This window comes from Marmota flaviventris, chromosome 12 (assembly GCF_047511675.1).
Source record: "Marmota flaviventris isolate mMarFla1 chromosome 12, mMarFla1.hap1, whole genome shotgun sequence".
Classification (NCBI taxonomy): Eukaryota; Metazoa; Chordata; class Mammalia; order Rodentia; family Sciuridae; genus Marmota; species Marmota flaviventris.
The window spans coordinates 96,132,791-96,150,672 of NC_092509.1; the positions used below are offsets into that span (position 1 = coordinate 96,132,791).

Genomic DNA, 17,882 nt, shown 5'->3' on the forward strand with positions numbered 1-17,882 from the left:
TTTGAGTATCATATCATCTTTGTCAAACACTGTACTCTCTCTTTTAGTGTGAAAGCTGCCATAGGTAATACATATGTGTATGGTGCAGCCGTGCTCTAATAAAACTTTATTGGCAAAAACAGTGGACCAAACTTAGCCCAGGAGCAGTAGTTTGCTAACCCCTGTTCTAAAGCCCAAAAGAAGTAACATCACTTCAGAACTTCCAAACAGTAAGAAAGATTTTTTAAAAATAGATTATCCCTGCCAATTCCTGCCATTTAATTCAGTTCCACATAATTAAAATCCCATAAGTGCTCAAGAGAACAGTTGAAAGAACTTGTTTGGTTTTCAGTGTACAATTTCAGAGTTTATCCAACTGTATCTGTTGAGCAGGGTGAGGGAGGTAAACATTACTGACCATGGTGACCAAATAAATGTCTCTCTGAGCTAGAAAATCCTTATAAAACCCTTTGGTCACTCAAAAGAGTCCACTAGCATTGGCAAGAAGAGAAGGAAGATTACTGGACGCTCCTCTGGGAGTGGACCCAAACAATCCACATGAGAACTTTGCGGAGATTGGCAAAGTCAAGCCTGTTACAGAAGGAAAGAGGGTCAAGAAGCACAGGGTAAGCCTCTGAGGACTAGTCCAATGCCAAGGCCTCTTCATGGGCCACCACAAAGAGGAGTCTCCTCTCCTTCTATAATAGGTAAACATTTGGGTGGCTCCAATGCCAACCTCTTCCCTGAGAACTCCATAGACCCTGGATCTCTGGGTGGCCCAAAGGCCTACGCACCATGCCGCTCTGTCATATTCTGCCCAGACGCGAACAAACTCATCCAAGTGGTGAGGCCCCAGGATGGAGGAGTCCCGAGTCAGGTACTCAAAGTTGTCCATGATGACAGCCACAAACAGGTTGAGCATCTGAAGGGCACAGGGGAGAAGAGAAGTTAGGAGCAACCTAAAGCAGAGCTCAGGAAGCAAAAAAAGAAGCTTCAAGGCACATAAAAGATTTCAAAAGTGTGTAAGACTGAAACTCCTAGCAAAGCGCATCAATCTTGCTGAACGCAACATTTTTTCATTATTCATACTGCACATTCATCATGTGAGCATTATGTTTTCATTTTTCTATGCCATTTCATATTTGCAAAATACTCCATAGCCACTTTTATTATCTCTTCAATTAATTTAATTGTTCTTGTGGCAGCAGAACAGAGGTAGCAACCTCAGCATTCTCAAAGCCTAGAGAAAGTCAAGGCCTGATACCAATCTTCCCTCTCCAACCTCCCTCCTCACCTCTTGCTCTACAGAAAGGACCCAGAAAGAGAACTGGTGAGAGGTTTCAGAGCTGAGGGGGTGGCCGACTGCATGAGGACAAGAAGCTCTTTGTGGATCTGAAGCAGCTTTTCCTGGACCCTGTTCTCCCACATGTCTGCTCAGCCCACCCTTCAGAGACACATTTCCAGGCCTAGAACACTGCTTGAAGCACCCAAGGCCTTCACTAGATAGTATCACTTGAATATTCTTGCAGAATTACATAGTATTTAGAAAAGACAGTGATGTATTGGAAACATAAAAATGTTACAAATAGCAAGAGCCATGAAAGCAGTACATGCAGATGATAGTGGAGACAGAAAGGAGTACGAAGGCAACTTTTCCTAGCTGAGAAGATTCTTGAACTGAGTCCTGCAAGATCAAGCCCTACTTATCAGACAGACACAGGTCTATAAGGCAATATTTTAGGTAGAGGCAGCATAATGGAAGAGAACACAGACATAGGCAGGGACAGGGACCCTCCAGGAATCGGTAAGGAGGGCAGAGTAGTGGGACCAAGGGCTGAGTCACCAGCCCTTGGTATCTCATCAACCTCATTAGAAAGTCTAGACCAAGAGTGGTGACCTGGACAATAGCGCATATCACAGGCCTTGCTCTTCAGCTCCACTGTCCTAGTACCCAGCAGCTGACAGTATGGATACAAATGAGCATGGCCGTTTTCCAAGAAGGCTTTGTTTATGGACACTGAAATTTGAATTTCATATAATTTCAACATGTTATGAAACAGTATTCATCTTTTTTTTTTCCTCCCCCAATTCTAAAGAATATAAAAACATTGTTAGCTTATGGGCCATATAAAAGCAGGTGGCAAATCAGATTTGGCCCATGGGCTATCATTTGCAGAACTGTGGTCTAGACTATTATGCAGGCAACAGGAGCCACGAAAGGGGTATAAACAGAGGCAAGACCAAGGGACATGCACATTCAGAAAGAACCCTTGGTAACTGTGCAGGGGTGGGCAGGAGACCAGCAGGAGGGTCTTGTGGTGCTTCTGAATCAAGCCAGAGGCCAGGAGAATAGCAAAACCAGGATTAGAGAGTTAATGAAGTTGGACTCCTTAGTACTTGATGACCAGCAGTTAATTTTGTTTCTTGGGTGCCCAGCCCCTAATGACAATATTTCTGGCATAGGTTCTTGCCTATTCCTAGTTAGTGTGGTTCAATGGGCACCATGCTATGACCCAGTCACTGAATCCTACTTCCTTGGGCTGCAGTGATTGGTGACCCAATCAAAGCCAATAAAAGAATAAAAGACTAGCATGTAAGGATATGAGGTCTACAGCTGCTGATGCAGCCATCAAGGGACCAAAAGATGGAGTGTTTGAGAAACAAGTAGAGGAAGAAACCTATAAACAGAGAAAGCTCATCCTGGCAATGTCATATGAGCCCCATATCAGGCCTTGCTTCAGCCTGCCCAGGACACCTCACTGCCATGAGCCTGTAAAATCCCATCTTGCTTCGGCTGGGTCAGTTGTGCTTTCTGTTATTCGCAGTTCTCCGATAGAGACTAACCAGCCAGTGGGATGAAAAACAGGACGCTCTCAGGTGGATTCCCAGGTTACATGGCTGCCGTATACACAGAGGTGCCATATACACAGACAGGGTAAGGAAAGTCTAGGAAGGACATGGTTGGAGAGTCCCCTCTGCAACATGAAGAGAGTGCATTCCAAACTAATAGCCAGTCTCTTCTATCACTCCTTCCTGCTACCTCAAACAGAAGTGGATGGCTGGTGGTCTGCTTGTCTTCTCTTGCCATAAGGGTGAAGACACTCCCTAGGGGTGTCGCAGGCATGAGGAGGTCCTAACAGCTCTGTAGAGCCACCATAACAAGCCCGTCCACCTTCCTTCAGACTCTACTCACATGAGAGGGAAATCAATGTCCCGCCTGGTTAAGCTGCTGCTATTTGGGGGTTTCTGTCTCATGGAGGTAAACTTTATCCAAACATGGGCTTTTGTTTCTGTCACTGAGATTGGAGCCATTGTGAATTTATTCAACCACTGCTTGGATTATAAAGAGTTCTCTATATATGCACAGATTTCTTTTGTGCTCCTTACAGAGTACCTATTGTTACTGTTGACAAAAATATTTGCATCGTTGTTACCTCACCTTTGTACAGTCTTCAAGAGAGTGCCCGGTGCATTCACACCTATTGTTTGTTTTAATGCTCACTCTCATCCTGGTGAGGCAGGTTTACCACCGGCCCTTCAAGGAAACAAGTGCTTTGATCCACATTTGTGTTCTGAGCCCCCAGTACAATGGCTGGCTGTGCATCAGGCAATCTCTGAAGAATGGTCTCAGCTGAGAAGTTGTGTGACTTGCCCAAGGTCACAAACTCAGTCTCACATAGAGCTGAGATTTGAGAGCAGGTCATCTTGTACTGAATATAGCTTCATTAAAAATAACATTAATGTGAATTATGCAGCACCCTCTATCTTGAAACTCTAAAAGTACCTTTATAGCCTCTAATTAATTTTCCAGTTATATCTTTGGTTTCTTTTAAATATTTATTATTAAACACTTAAACCATGTAGGATAAAACTGGGATGTCCGCATGCCCTTCTTTCTGCTCCATTTCACCCCTACCGATGCACTCATACCCTGTAACCTGACTTTCCTCTTTTGACTATTGGTAACTGAGGAAATGAACCTTGATGACAGTTCTATCCCAGTGCCTAGCACAATGCCAGCCTTTAACAGTCACTTGATAAAAATGTGCCAAGGGTGTGAAAAAATAAACTTAAAACTCCAATTAATAACAACATTCTGTTTTCTTTCAGTTATTTTCCTCATACATTATGCTTCTAGATTTATAAACAGGATGCTGTCTTGTTATTTTTCCATGGCAAGATGTTTCACTCCCAAGAAGGAAGTGTATTAAAACACATGTATCAGTTCACTGTGCATAAAATTTGCATTACCCAGCCATTTTTTTTCTCCCATTTTAAAGATACTATGAAAAGGAAGGCATCTTGGCCAAGGCTAATATATAAATGAAGCCAAGGCCACAGAGGGGCTCCCCCAGGCTGCAGCTGGCTCACTCCCTGTATCATGAACCTGTGACCCCCCCCCCTTCCACCTGCCTGCAAGCCCCTCCCACTCACTGGAGAGAGCTGGACCTCGGGAAGGCACTGCCCCCTGTGATCACTACAAAGAGTGGAAATGCCTGGACATGAGACGGTTAACTTGCCTTTTGATGCAAGGCCATGGACCCGACCACTTTTCAGCAGTAACACTGTTTTAGTTTGGGATTTTTTTGTACTGCCAGTGGCCTGAGCAGTGAGGCTGAGCTGAGGCAGGTCAGAGTGGCCAGAAACAGCACGATGACCCTTTTATTGATCTGGTAGCACCTTATACATTTACTCTGTTTACCACTGCTTGTCTGATGTACAAGGCAGAAATTTCTGGATGCTGGGGACTCATGTTTTCTTCAAAAGAAAGAAGAGAGACATCGGCATTAGGACTCTCACCACTTTCTAAGTGGGTATGCTCCACATACGCACTTAGTATTTACTGTCACACAAAGAACCCCATCCTTTCACACCTCCAAGCTGGCCAGTTGTCATCAAATCTGATGACATGTCAGGAGTTTTGGGAAAAGTATAAACGGCAGCCGCACCCCAGAGAAAAACCCCAACATGGCGCCTAAGGACCTCTTCTTCCTTCCTTCCTCTTTTCTGCAGTGGTGCGAAAAGTTCCCGCCCGTGTGAACTCTCCCGCCGGCGCCAATTTCAAATCTCGCTGGCGGGGAACCTTAGCCCCAATAAGAACTAATTCCTGGGCTCCGGAGCTGATATCTGGAAGAACTTGCCAATAAACGGGTTGCCTGCCATTTATCTAAGCCCTACCATCTCCCCTTAGTTCTATATAAGCACACAGCCTTTTGCAATAAAATTGGAATTCTCCCGGCGAAGTGTCTTTGCGTGGGGAATTCTTTCAAGGAGAGAACCACATCTGTCATCTTGAACATTATCACTCTACTCTTATTAATCCTGTCACCTTCTTTGTCCAAAGTGCTTTTTCTCAAATAGTTCAAAACTCCAAGAGAGGGGCAAAGTGCTCCTGGCTGTAGTCATAAGACACCTGAGGTACAAAAGAGAACAGATTTGCCCTGGGTCACTGCGGAGTCCACAGTGTACAGTCACTGAATGCCTGAAGCCTTCTCCCTGCTCACAACAGTTCTTCCCTACAAGGTGGCAAAGACTCATCAACCAACAAAAGTCACCCACCCAGAGCCCAAGGAGTATCCTGACCTCCAAGAGTCCTCTGGAGGAGGACCCATCCTTTCACATGGGCTGGAGTCTGAGGGGAGGGAAGGAAGACAGCGGGGAGAGAAGAGGAAGGCGTGCAGACAGACAGACTGGGGCAGGTGGCACAGGCTACACCTCAAGCAAGAACAGGACCACGACGTTGCTCACCAAGAAGGAGCAGAAGAAGATGAAGGAGACAAAGTAAACGTAGGCCAGGTCGGTGCCGCAGCGCTCATTCTCATTCTGCCCTGACGGGGCGGTGGTGTCGGGCTCGCAGCCTTTCTCCCCAAGGCACGACAGCATAATCTCCTGCCAAGCCTCGCCTGTGGCACTCCTGAGCCAGAGACAGTGTGGTTAGGAGGAGCACATCAGCTTGCCCTGGCCCTCCTCAGGCCCGTTTCCCATTTGTCCCATCCTTTGCCCTGCAATAGGCCCTGTGAGCTCCTTTCTTACACACATGGCCCTTCTAGTGCTTTCCACGCAGACATGAAAATGCCAATGCCCTCTCCTGGGTTGTGCATCCCACCCACTGCTTCTCTGTCTGCTGAGGAGTCTCTACTGACACTGGGGACAGCAGTGGGGCTCTAAACTAACCTAGCCACCTAAGGTGTCAGCTCTAAAATGGAGTCGGCCTGCCACAAACTGTCCTTGTCTCCCCCTCCCCAACCCCTGGAGGATATGTTCAAGTTGAAATGCGCAAACTAGCTACTGAGTCAGAGTCACTGAAGAAACCTCCTTTTGTCATGGGATAGTTTGGCAAAGGCATTGTCCCCTGCCCCCTTCCACATATCCCAATGGGAGCAGAAGGAGCAGGACAAAGGGAAGTGGGCCATGGGTTGACAGCTCCCAACTTTCCCTCTGTCAAGAGGCTTCAGATAGAACAGTTACGTATCCAAGTACCTGAAGAGTAGCATGAGGGACCCAAAGAAACTCCGGAAGTTGTTGTGCCGATTGATGTGACTCTCCTCGTCTAATTTTATATTTCCAAATACCTTGGGGAGAAAAACAACAGAAAGCAATGAGCATCGCTGAACTGCCTGTCCAGCATGGGCCATCAGATGCACCTGGGGGAGCGTGAAGCTACCTGTATGACTTCCTGATGGCATATCCCGGAAGCAGATGGCTCAGCCCCAAAGAGCTGGGGACACTATACTTTTAGCCTGGTAGGAGGACTCATGGTCTTCCCCACCACAGCAGTGCACTGAAGGCGGCTAACACTGGAAGTGCCAGGCCGAGCAGAGAGCACAAAGTCTTGTAATTGAAAGATCACTGTGCCTGCATGGAGTTCCTCCCACACCTAATTTAGTCTTTTTATTCCCTTGTTACCTGTCACCACAGTACTCGAGCCGTCTGTCAAAGACTTTATCCCACAACAGGAGAACAGGGAAGGTCACCCTTTCTTTCTCTCTCTGGTTCATGATGGGAATATCTATATTTGCCAAAAATAACATTTATGGTTTGGGCAGATGCTGCTCTGGAATTTGCAAGCAGTTTATATCAGAGAGGGACATATCTGTCTGCCATACATATAAATTAGACCCTCTGGATAGAAATATATTTCAGTAATCTAAGTCCGTAAGAATGGACATGCACATATTCACATGCATAAACACAGCATCCTTCAGAGACCCACATTCTATCCCAAAGTGACCATTTATGCCAAAGCTGAAACAAAGTTCAGACTATGGCATGGAGAAAGTCAGAACAACTGGACACTTAGAAAAGAAAAATGGAAATGATAGCCAGTTCTAGCAGTAGAGGGAGGTTTGCTAATCTGCTGCTGGACTGTGGTCACTGTGAAAATTCATGAGAAAAGAGGTACCCACCCCCCAAAGATATTTATCCATAGGCACCCCAGAGCAAGGTCAAACCCAAGCCTTCTCTGAGAAGGCTGGCGTGCGTATACACACACACACACACACAGTCTTCCTCCACTACATTTCAGATTACAGGATTTATTCTCACGAGTCAGTGTTGGTACAACTGAGGGCTTCCTGGGTCACTTTTTCCAGCCATCTGAGACAATTTTTAGCCCCCATTTAGCATGCTTTAGTTTATCCAATGTCTGCTAAATGGAACACATTTTTCCCCTAACAGTTTTTAGAATGTGCAATTGAGGAACAATCTCTGCCCCCAGCTATTTTGCTCAAGTAACTCCCACTGACACCTGCTTTGGGAATTTGTTCTCAAAGCTGTTTTTCAAAACCCAAATACTACTTGTCTCAGGGAGAGTGGAGGTGGCAAATGAGGCAGCAGAGGGGAGAATGGAAAGAGGGAAGGAAGGTGGAGGGCCTTCAGAGAAATAATTGCATAAAAAAAAATCCCACCCATGTGATCAAATCTAATTAGTTCTGGACACTCCAGGAGGAAACTGTCTTATGTTCTTGTCCCTTTCAAATCTCCTTTTCTTTTCATTCTCCTGGCTCAGAATCAATGGATTATCCTTGATCCATCAAATATACACAATTTACATACAGGGCTTTGTGTCCTCCTATGACGGTTCCCACAGAATCATCATTAATTGCTTTATCAAATATCCATCCCATCAAGAATTGTAGAAAGGCACACTGCAATTTTGCACATGCTTTATGTGCAACAGTCAAAGAAACCACAGCTCTTTTGAATTTTTTCTAAGATAATTTTCAAGTCAAAAATGTATGATTACAAAGGTAGTCTTTAAAATTTCTTTTCACTTAGACTTTGCTTAGTCTAAACCAAATCTCCTACATCAAAAGGACCTGGAAGAGAAAGAAGGGTTGCTTCAGCAAATTTCATGAGTATAGCCTTAAATCCATTTACACTTAGAGTCAGAGAACTTGACAGAAAAAGACGTGGGAGAGGATCTAAGCAACTTCTCCCCTGTATTGGTGAAGGAGTCCAAGCCCAGAGAGATTCAGTGACTTGATCAAGTTTGCCTACTGGTCAGTGGCAGAGCTAAGGCTGAAAACCTCACCTCACTTCTAACAGCCTGTCACCCTGGGATCCTTCTCACATGCAGCTCATCACTTCTTCCTAACATCTTCAGATTCTTCAACAAAGGTCTCTTCTCCCAAGAAGCCTTGGAAAGTTTGGAATAACAGTTCTTCTCATGGATACATCTAGTTGCCATTTATGTCTATCTAAAAGTTTCTCTCCCACCCTTTTGTCTATTTGTGTAGACCTCTGTTTTGTGGTAACTATGTCTGATACAGTCTCTCTAGTACCAAATGCAGAGGTGCCTGGTGCTGGGTCTCTGTCATGGACCAGCAATGGTAACAGCCTATCAAAGGTAAGTCTATGGTAGAAATGATACTCAAGTCTCTGGAGAATAAAAAGAGTTCTTATTTTTTAGAAAGGTCTAAGGAGGTTGACATTGAAGTTTAATGTAAAGACCACAATTTCATAATAGCTCCTACCACCCACTAAAAGATTAAATATTTGTGTTTACCTGTCTGGTGGGATGTGATATGGTACAGAGCTAAGAATATGGGATGTGGAGCAGACAGAGCCGAATTCAAGTCTCAGTTCTTCCACTTACTATCTGAGAACTTGAACAAACTATAAGCTACTTAACCACCCTAACTATCAATGGAGGTGACACTCACCTATGTTTTCACATCACTCAGAACACATTAGTCAGCTCTTGTGCTCTCGTTGCCCTCTCTCTAGATAATCATGTATGCATGTGTCCATACATTTGCCACTGTGTATGGCACACTGAGGAACTCAAGGAAAGGGAAATAGCATGGTCATCAGGATCAGTATCATCCATAACAGGTCAGAATTGGAGACAGTGTTAGTTTGGTCACTGTGGCTTAAAGATAAAAAGGGGTAAGAGCTATTTTGAACATGAACAAACAGAACTTGACTGAATCACATTTCATTTGGCTGTTCAAGAATATTTAAATTCTAGGATCCAATTTTGGGGAGTTAGGAGGAACCTAATAGAAATTATCAAGTCAGTCTTAAACTTGAGCAGGAATTCTATTTCTACACTGCTGACACCATCACTACATCTTTACTGAAATATCCTCAGCAAAGAGATCTCAGTAGGTTCTCAACCAAGTCTCATTCTGATGCTTGACATTTCTGGAAAACAAAATTCTCCAGTAAAAGTGTTAAAAGAAGAAAGAAGTCAAGTCAGAGGAGCATAAAGAAGAGATGCTCTGGAAAGGGTTACTGATGCAGCCAACTTGGGAGACAGGACAGCAGCTCCAGGTGGCAGACACCGCTGAGAAGGCAGCTGGCAGTCCAAAGGCAGCCAGATGCCTGGCTGTAGGAGACTGCCAACTGAAGTCCTCTGCTGGGGTTTGATCGGGATCTCTACAAGCCAGAGAGCTAGCCCTTCTGAGACAAGCAAAAAGGCCGGGTATCCTGTCAGGTCCAGAGGATGTACTGCTGGCTATTTATGTTGTAGTTTACCACCACAGATGACTATTGCCTTTGAAAGAGCTTTGGCCTCTTCCGGCTCAGCAGCCTCTAGTTACTTGCATAAATACCCAGAATGGGGCAGGAAGTGTTGAACCATGGGAACTGTCCAGCAGGTTGTATGGCCCTCTGACATAGGAATCTGAAACTGGGCAGGAAGTGTTGAACCATGGGAACTGTCCAGCAGGTTGTATGGCCCTCTGACATAGGAATCAGTCAGAATGTGGCCCTTGAGTCTCCCTAAGATGGACAGCTGCCAGGAACTCTCAAGTTATTCACAATGATGAGTCTTAAGGCATAAATTTCAGCCAGTTAAGACTTAGCTCAGATGCATTTGGCGTCACCACATATAAGAGGAACCAACATCCAACTTTCTTTTGGGTCAAGTCTAAATACCAGAAATCCTGAGAAATGGATGATAAGATCTACCCCCTCCTCTTTAGTCTCTTTGGGGAATCCCTCTGGCTGAGAACAATGGCACTATCTTTGCTTTACTTCTGTTGTACCCAGATATCTAACTGCTTATAAGCCAGCACCATGATTTGATAACCTCAGATGTTCCTGAACAGACCATCCAGATAACAAGATGTGGTTCAAAGCATCCTCAATCCTGAACACTCAGGTTGCTGTGTCAGAGACAATCTAGGCAACAGTGGTCCCCCACCAGGCCCTGATGCACCAGCTCACCTGCATCCCGATGATGGCATAAATGAAGAAAAGCATGGCAATCAAAAGGCAGACATAGGGCAGGGCCTGGAAGGAAAGATGATCATTAATCAAAGGCAGCTTCCATACTCAACAGTCTGCAGTTACTTGCCCTGAGGCTAATTTAAACAGAGGACTGGGACTCTATTCCTTGAAACTGTTGGTTTGGTGCAACACTTTTTTAGATGTCCCTGTCCTCCAACTGAAATGTAAACAGCTGACTATAGGGAGGCTTACAGTTGACCTTCTTTAAAGAATATTCACTCATCCAGAAACTTCGAATTCAGATTCAGTTGTTAGTGAGGATTTTAAGAAATGTGTGTCCAAGGAGAGTTCAGAAGACTTCCTGGGCTCAGAATTCATCTCAATTGGCATGCAGATTAATAATCTGAGCAATTGTGATGCAGATGACATAGCAAGCATCTAGCTTTGGTTTCCAAATCTCTGTATTTCTCCTTCCCAAGCTTGGTGTGGAGCCTAATGAATAATCTGGAAGCACATTAAAATGACTAGGGTCTCATATGTTGGTCTGTTCCTGAAAGGTTCTTTCATCTTCTGAGGAAACATCATTTATCAGTGCTTAAACCTCCTGATATTTCATTTTGCTTCAAGCAAAATTACCAAAAGCCTTAGCCATGACAATACCCTGCCATGAATCCACACAGCGCAAGAAGATTCCATATTGTGTGTGCTTATTGACACTTTGGGATGACAGCATTTCCATAGGGGGATGGAGGGCAGATGAAGGGGATACAAGGCAAAGAGCCATTCTTTGTAGCTGGGGGAGGATCCACTCACAGGCAGTTTGAATTTGGGACCAGGAGGGGCCACTACTTCTAGGGTGATCTCCACACTGACATGAAGTCCTTCTTCTTTACCATCTATTACCCTTTCTGGCAGATACAGCTACTGCGAGTCTCCACCCTGTCTTGAGTGTTACACCAGGAGTCCCCGGAGAGTTGCTGAAGGCTTTCAGGCTGCTAGAGCAGAGCAGAGCTTATCAACAGAGCTAATGAAATGAGGAGCGCCATGAGACTATTTACAACTTGAATAGAGGAGAAAATTAAAATGCAGCTGAAAGCTGGTGGGAGAATCTCCTTCTCCAGTGAAGTCTGGACTCCCAAGACTAAGGAAACCCAGGGGTGTGGTGCCCAGGGACACTGGGAAAACTCCGTCGCTGGGGCTGAGAGTAAGGAGGCTGGGTTTCTGGCCACCTGGAGCACTGCTGCCTTCTATCTTTACTTCCTGTCCTTGTTCTACCTTCTCCACTCAAAGTCTCTAGTCCTAGTTCATCTCTCCCTACTCCCAGCTTTAGGGAGAAGACCAATGATTCCATCTGTTCTCCTTTTTTGTCAAGCCAAAAATTCCAACACAGAATAAGGGAAAAGTAGGAAGAACTTCTGAGGAGGGGAGAGCTGGAGAGTTGGACGATGCTTTGGGCTGGGTGGGGAGGTCCAGGTGACACTGCTTGTTTTATGCTGCTCTCGACTTTGTATCTGCAAAAGCAGGCTTTGTTAATCTGACTTTGAAGAAATTGGCTTCCGTGTCCCAGAGCTGTTTAGGAAAGGAAAATGCCTATCTATAACACTGTTACCTGGAGGCAGGTTCACCTGATCTATGTAGTATTCACTGGAATAGGCCACCATTTGGCCAATTTTTGACATCCCTTTCTTTAACCTTAATAGTGCAGCTTCCCACAGACATGGCGATTGTGATAAAAATGACAGGATGACACATATTTCTTAAGATCCTCACTAACAACTGAAGCTTGTTGGACAATCCTCTGAAAATAAAAAAACCAGCTTTAAAAGCATCACCCAAGACTCAGATGGTGGATTCTTGCAAAGGTTTTAGGTTTCTCCTCCATCATTTCACATTGGAAAAATAGTTTTCACTGAGATGAGGACTCTGTGGGAGTTATCATTCCTAACAGTTACTCTGGACATGATAAAAACATCAAGGTTGTCCGTAGGAGCCTCAACATCCTTACAATTGTTCTCACATCTCAGACTTCAAGGTCTGTGATGAAGAATTAAATCAGTAATTATGATGTGGGGTGAACTCCCTTTCTAAATGATGACAAACCACAAATTTACTGGCCTGTCCTCTTTAGTCTTTTAATTAAGCTATATAATTAAAATAAGAGACAATTTGGCAAATTCATGATTTCTCATTTTTGAATCAATTTCATCAAATTTAATTTTAAACACATCAATTAAAAACTTTGTTTTTTTCAGCACAAGGAAAAGCCATTTGAATGATACATAAGCCTCCAAAACCTTAAAAGCCACTCATTTACGGTATTTGCTAGAGCTCAAAGATAAATATGTTTGAAAAACTTCTTTTACTGGAAGTTCCCACCACTGAAGTGAGTCTCGGGTGTTGATTTTTAATTTGCATTCATTACAGATACACTGCTGTATGGCCCCACAGGACTGTATAAAAGAAACTCCCTGTATTAACTTGCTCAGACATTCATATTTGTAGGTTACAGAGGTAACCATTAGCACACTATGCATTCAGTGGCTCAGGAAATAGACACCGATGAAGATGTAGGGGAACTGAGCATGAATCATCTTGCTAGGAGACACATTCAGTGAGTCCTCTGAAACACTGTTATGTGAAATAAAATCACTGACAAGTCCCTGGAAATACAGAAGACATCTGACTACAGGTACCTGGCTCTGTGCTTGAGTGGGATTGCTCAGGGCAATTTGGAATACCAAATACCAAAATACTTAAATACCTCTTTAAGAGGAGAACCTACTTCATAAAGTATGTACCCAGCTTCTGCAGGGAGAGAGGAGGCCTAGGTTACAAAGGCAAAGTGACTTTTTAAAATATAAGTCTACCCAGAAACATGAGCTGATCACTACCTGTCCAGACAACCTGTGCTCTGAATGAAGAACTATAGTATTTATTAACATTTCCAACCACACACATTTTACTAACTTCACCTTCCCAGAGGTAAAGGGACAAAGGGAATGATGTTGGTTCCCAGTGCCATCTGGATCAATCGTCAGAAGGCACCTGGGTACCTCTTACCTTAAAGGATTGCACAAAGGTCCAAAGTAAAATGCGTATTGTGTAGCCCTGTCGCAGAAGCTTTATGAGGCGGGCAGCACGGAAAAGCTTCAGAAAGCTCATATTGAAGCCACTAGTGTTCACCAGCTGGTGGACCAAAAGGAAACATGCAATTAGGGACATTATGGTCATTTAGAAAAATCTAAGCACTAGTATTTGTGTATTTATTCCTCATTCAGACCACAAAATAGAACAGTCTTTGTTAACCCCAGCTGCAGCTGATAGGCCAATCAGTGAGTCCATCTCTCTAAGCCTTCCCAGGCCTGCCCTCTGCTCCCACGTAGAAGGACAGGGGAATCATCCCTGCCTACCTGAGTCAAAACTGGCCTCCCTAGCCTCTACCAAGTGGTCTGAAGTCTGCACTTAGGTGCTAAAAGTGCAGATCTAGTAATTCCTGCAGTATTCAAAGAGTTACAAGGAGCTTTCCAAGTCTTCTTTAGAATGAGCAAATTTGGGGAATCTATTCAAGTCTAAGGCTTTAGAGGGCACAGACAGTGTGCCTTTTTTGAGACTCTAGCAGAACTCTGCATACCAGCTTTCTTCTGACATCCCCTGTTCCACTTACCCCACTAGGTTTCTGCTGTTTGATGCAAGCAAGGAAAGATTTCCATGAGATCCAGCACCACTCCAAAGAGGGAAGGAGTGAACTCCCAACAATTAGAGGGGGACACAGTTTATTTGGTGGGTTACAAATGGACTGAATGTGAAGAGATTTTTTTAAAATGCTATTCCAGGGCCAAGCTTAAAGACAAGGGTCTCCTGAGCCATTCACCTTGCTGTCAGTCAGGATAATTTCTGTGATGCTGCCAATCACGGTGATGAAGTCAAAGATATTCCAGGTGTCTCGGAAATAGTTCTGCCAAATGAAATCAGTTGTAGGAACATTAGAAAAAGGAAAAGAGATAAAAAAGTGTGGAAGGGAAAAAGGCATCTTTCATTATATAACTTTGTCACTTAGAATTAAAACTTGTCAATTCATGCACAAGTTCATTCTAACTTTGGCTTCAGTTTCCTATTTCTAACCAGAAATTCTATTTTTTTTTTAACTAATTTGAGAATTTCTCCTTTGGAAAGCAGTTCCATCACTATTTGAAGACCTTATTTGAAATTGTCACTAAAAAGCCTATATGCAAGAATTTTTTAGCAAATATTTATTTTTAAATGACCGAGGTAATGATTCACAAATTAAAAGCACCATATTTAATCTGCACAATTTGGTGAGTTTGGAAATAATTATATAACTGTGAGACCATTTAAAACCATTACACAACCATCACTTTCAAATTGTCAATATTATATCAAGTGACCCTATAAAAAATACAGTTCTGACTTTCATCAATCAAAAAAAAAAAAAAAAAAAAAAAAAAGCCACCTCCTACATTATAATCCACTACAGGTCACAGACATGCCAAAAAATAATCTTCTAATTCCATTGAGCCCTTTTGAATTAACAACTCATTGACAGTAAGATGAATAGACTTCATCTTCCCCTCTTCTTCTGCTGTTACACTTTTTGAGGAAGTGTATCCAAGTTTAAAAAAAAAAGCAGCAATAAAATAAGTGGTCTGAAGGAGGCAGAAAGGATCCGGAAGATCCACCAAGCAGACAACCCTCCCCTTAATCAGAGGACTGTACATCAATCCTCTTAGCTCAAGTGAACAGGCCTTGGATTATGTTCCTTACAATAGGAAACTTAGGTCTCTGAAAAGGTCATGCTTGACCCTGGGCAGCACCTCCCTTAAGAGATTCTCAGGGAACTGCAGAAATGTCCCCCATCCTAGTCTCACGACTGCCATCAATGAGTCCCTACTATATGTTCCAGGCCCTTGGAATTCTTTCGACTCATTTATTCTTCTCATGGATCTTGTAAGTAGGTGGTGATAAATGCCCCATATCCAAAAAGTACTGAGTAGAAGGATTGGCAAGGGAAATAAAGAAAGAGGCAATAGAGGGAAAAGGAGTGTACAGAGAGAGCAGTTCATTTAATGAGCACCCATGTATCTAAGGCAATAAGGTAGCTCCTGCTATCCTCGCTTGTGTGTGTGAGAAACCAGGCTGATTCAGTTCGAAAGGAACATGAACCTCCAGGGCATATGGAGAAACTGACGCACACAGCTTCACTGAGAAGCTTATTTTCCATTAGGCTACTAAGTTCATGATGGTGGAGCCAAGTTGGGTCTCTGAATTTCTCAATTTTCAGGGTTCCCCTATTCTCCAACCTGGGTAAACCTCCTAACTCTTGGTTCAGAGGACCAGAAGACTTGGGTTCCATTGAGGATGTTTTACAATACAGAAGAGCATACTGTAGCATAAAATAGGAGAGTGTAGTACAGTACTCCCCCCCCCTCCATGTGTGGTTTCATTTTCCACTATTTCAGTTACTTGTAGTCCAAAAATATTCAGTGGGAAATTCAAGAAATAAACAATTCATAAGTTTTACATTGCACGGCATTCCAAGTTGCATGATGAAATATTATACCATCCCACTCCACCCCACCAAGATCATGAATCATTTCCTTTGTCCAGTGTACCCATACTATATATGCTATCCATTAGTCACATAGTTGCTGTGTAGTTATCAGATCACCTACAGTGCTTGTATTCAATAACCCTTATTTCATTTAGTAATGGCCCCAGAGCACAAAAGTAGTGATATTGGCAATCCAGACATACCAAAGAGAAATTGTAAAATGTTTCCTTTAAGTGAAAAGGTGAAAGTTCTCAATAGGAAGGGAAAAAAAACCACAGTACAGTTATGTGCTATGCTCATAATGACATTTCTATTTATGATAGATATAATAATGCCTATCTAACATAGCTATTTTGAAGATAAAATGAATATGTATTAATTTTATTCAGTTATAAGGTATGTCGCTTCTTTCCCTCTTTTTCTTGTTCTCTTTTTATTTCCACTCTGCTTTCCAATTCTACAACATTTTATCATGTAATCTTTAAAAATGTAGGCAACTTTTTGATTTTCTAATTAAAAAATAATAATATGGCCATAATGATGAGATCTGCCATGCCCATTTCAGACTCACTGAGAAGATCTGACAACATAATATATATTGGGGTATTCTGAAAACCCAGAGTACTCTATCAATATAAAAGGTTAATCAGGACTAGTGGTGCCTTTGCAGCATGAATGAACGCCTCTACACCATGAATGAGAACACAGGGGTGAGGGTGGGAAGGAGGCGGGTCTCAGGGCCAAATCCTCAAATTAAGCCTGTGAGTATGTAGTCAGCATTAACCATAATTAGACACATAATTGGGGACTAAGTCACAGACACTGTCAATACTACATGCAAGTCATGAAGATGCATAGAGAAACTCTCCCTGTTGTGGTGATGGCTTCTCTCAGTTCACCCTACTTGGGGTTACACTGTAATAGTTCCTTTTTAACTTTTCATTTCCCCAATTCTCAAAACACTCAATAAGGGAGTCAAGTACACCACAGTGCAGCCCCCCAAGGGGCTTCCTTCAACTTTCCTCCCTGAACAACCCAATTAATAGTTTTTCAAAGAACCAGAAAGAGACCAAACAAAAGCAGCCCCCACATTCAGCACTGACAACGAGCAAACCCAGCCCAGAGTCCCTATTAAAGCTGCTACCACACACACTTATTCAGATCCCCAGTGAAGTTTTCTTTCTTGCAGGGAAAACCATATATACACACGGAACTTGAACTTGAATTGGTAGCCCACACCCTAAATAAGGTGAGGCAGCTGTCAAGTGGGCTTATCTGCATCCCACTGAACTAGTGCATGCTGAAGGGCGGGGTGGGGCATGGGGAGGTGGGGGGGGGGTATTTTGTTTAAAGGACAAGGAAGCAAAGGCCAGGTTTTCTTAACACTTAAGAGCAGATGCAAGAATTTGACAAACAATTATAATTAGTAGTTGAGGAGAAGTAAAAGGACAGCTCATGCTAGAAAAATTCACTGCCATCTCCCCCAAACCCAATTCCAGAACCCTCCCCCCACCCACCCTTTAAAGGTCATTGGCCTTTGTAAGCCTAAGTAATAAGCATTTATCTTCTTTGGCAGAAATTACTCTTTATGCTATTGAGAGGACGACTAATAGGTAAATCTGTTATTTGCTATGTAAGGGGTTATGAGGGGCAGGTA

General features: G+C 43.3%; 1 protein-coding gene across 3 annotated transcripts in view; it reads right to left on the minus strand.

Annotated features, from left to right (window-relative positions):
* Cacna1e (calcium voltage-gated channel subunit alpha1 E) overlaps positions 1-17,882 on the minus strand; it is a 296,345-nt gene that overhangs the window by 26,004 nt on the left and 252,459 nt on the right. For all 3 annotated transcript variants that reach the window (XM_027934923.2, XM_027934922.2, XM_027934920.2), the window contains 6 exons: positions 14,528-14,611; positions 13,717-13,842; positions 10,654-10,719; positions 6,460-6,551; positions 5,728-5,893; positions 774-901 (listed from right to left, as the gene is read on the minus strand). In XM_027934923.2, coding sequence (XP_027790724.1) covers positions 774-901; positions 5,728-5,893; positions 6,460-6,551; positions 10,654-10,719; positions 13,717-13,842; positions 14,528-14,611 — 662 coding nt within the window. The remainder of the gene's footprint in view (positions 1-773; positions 902-5,727; positions 5,894-6,459; positions 6,552-10,653; positions 10,720-13,716; positions 13,843-14,527; positions 14,612-17,882) is intronic.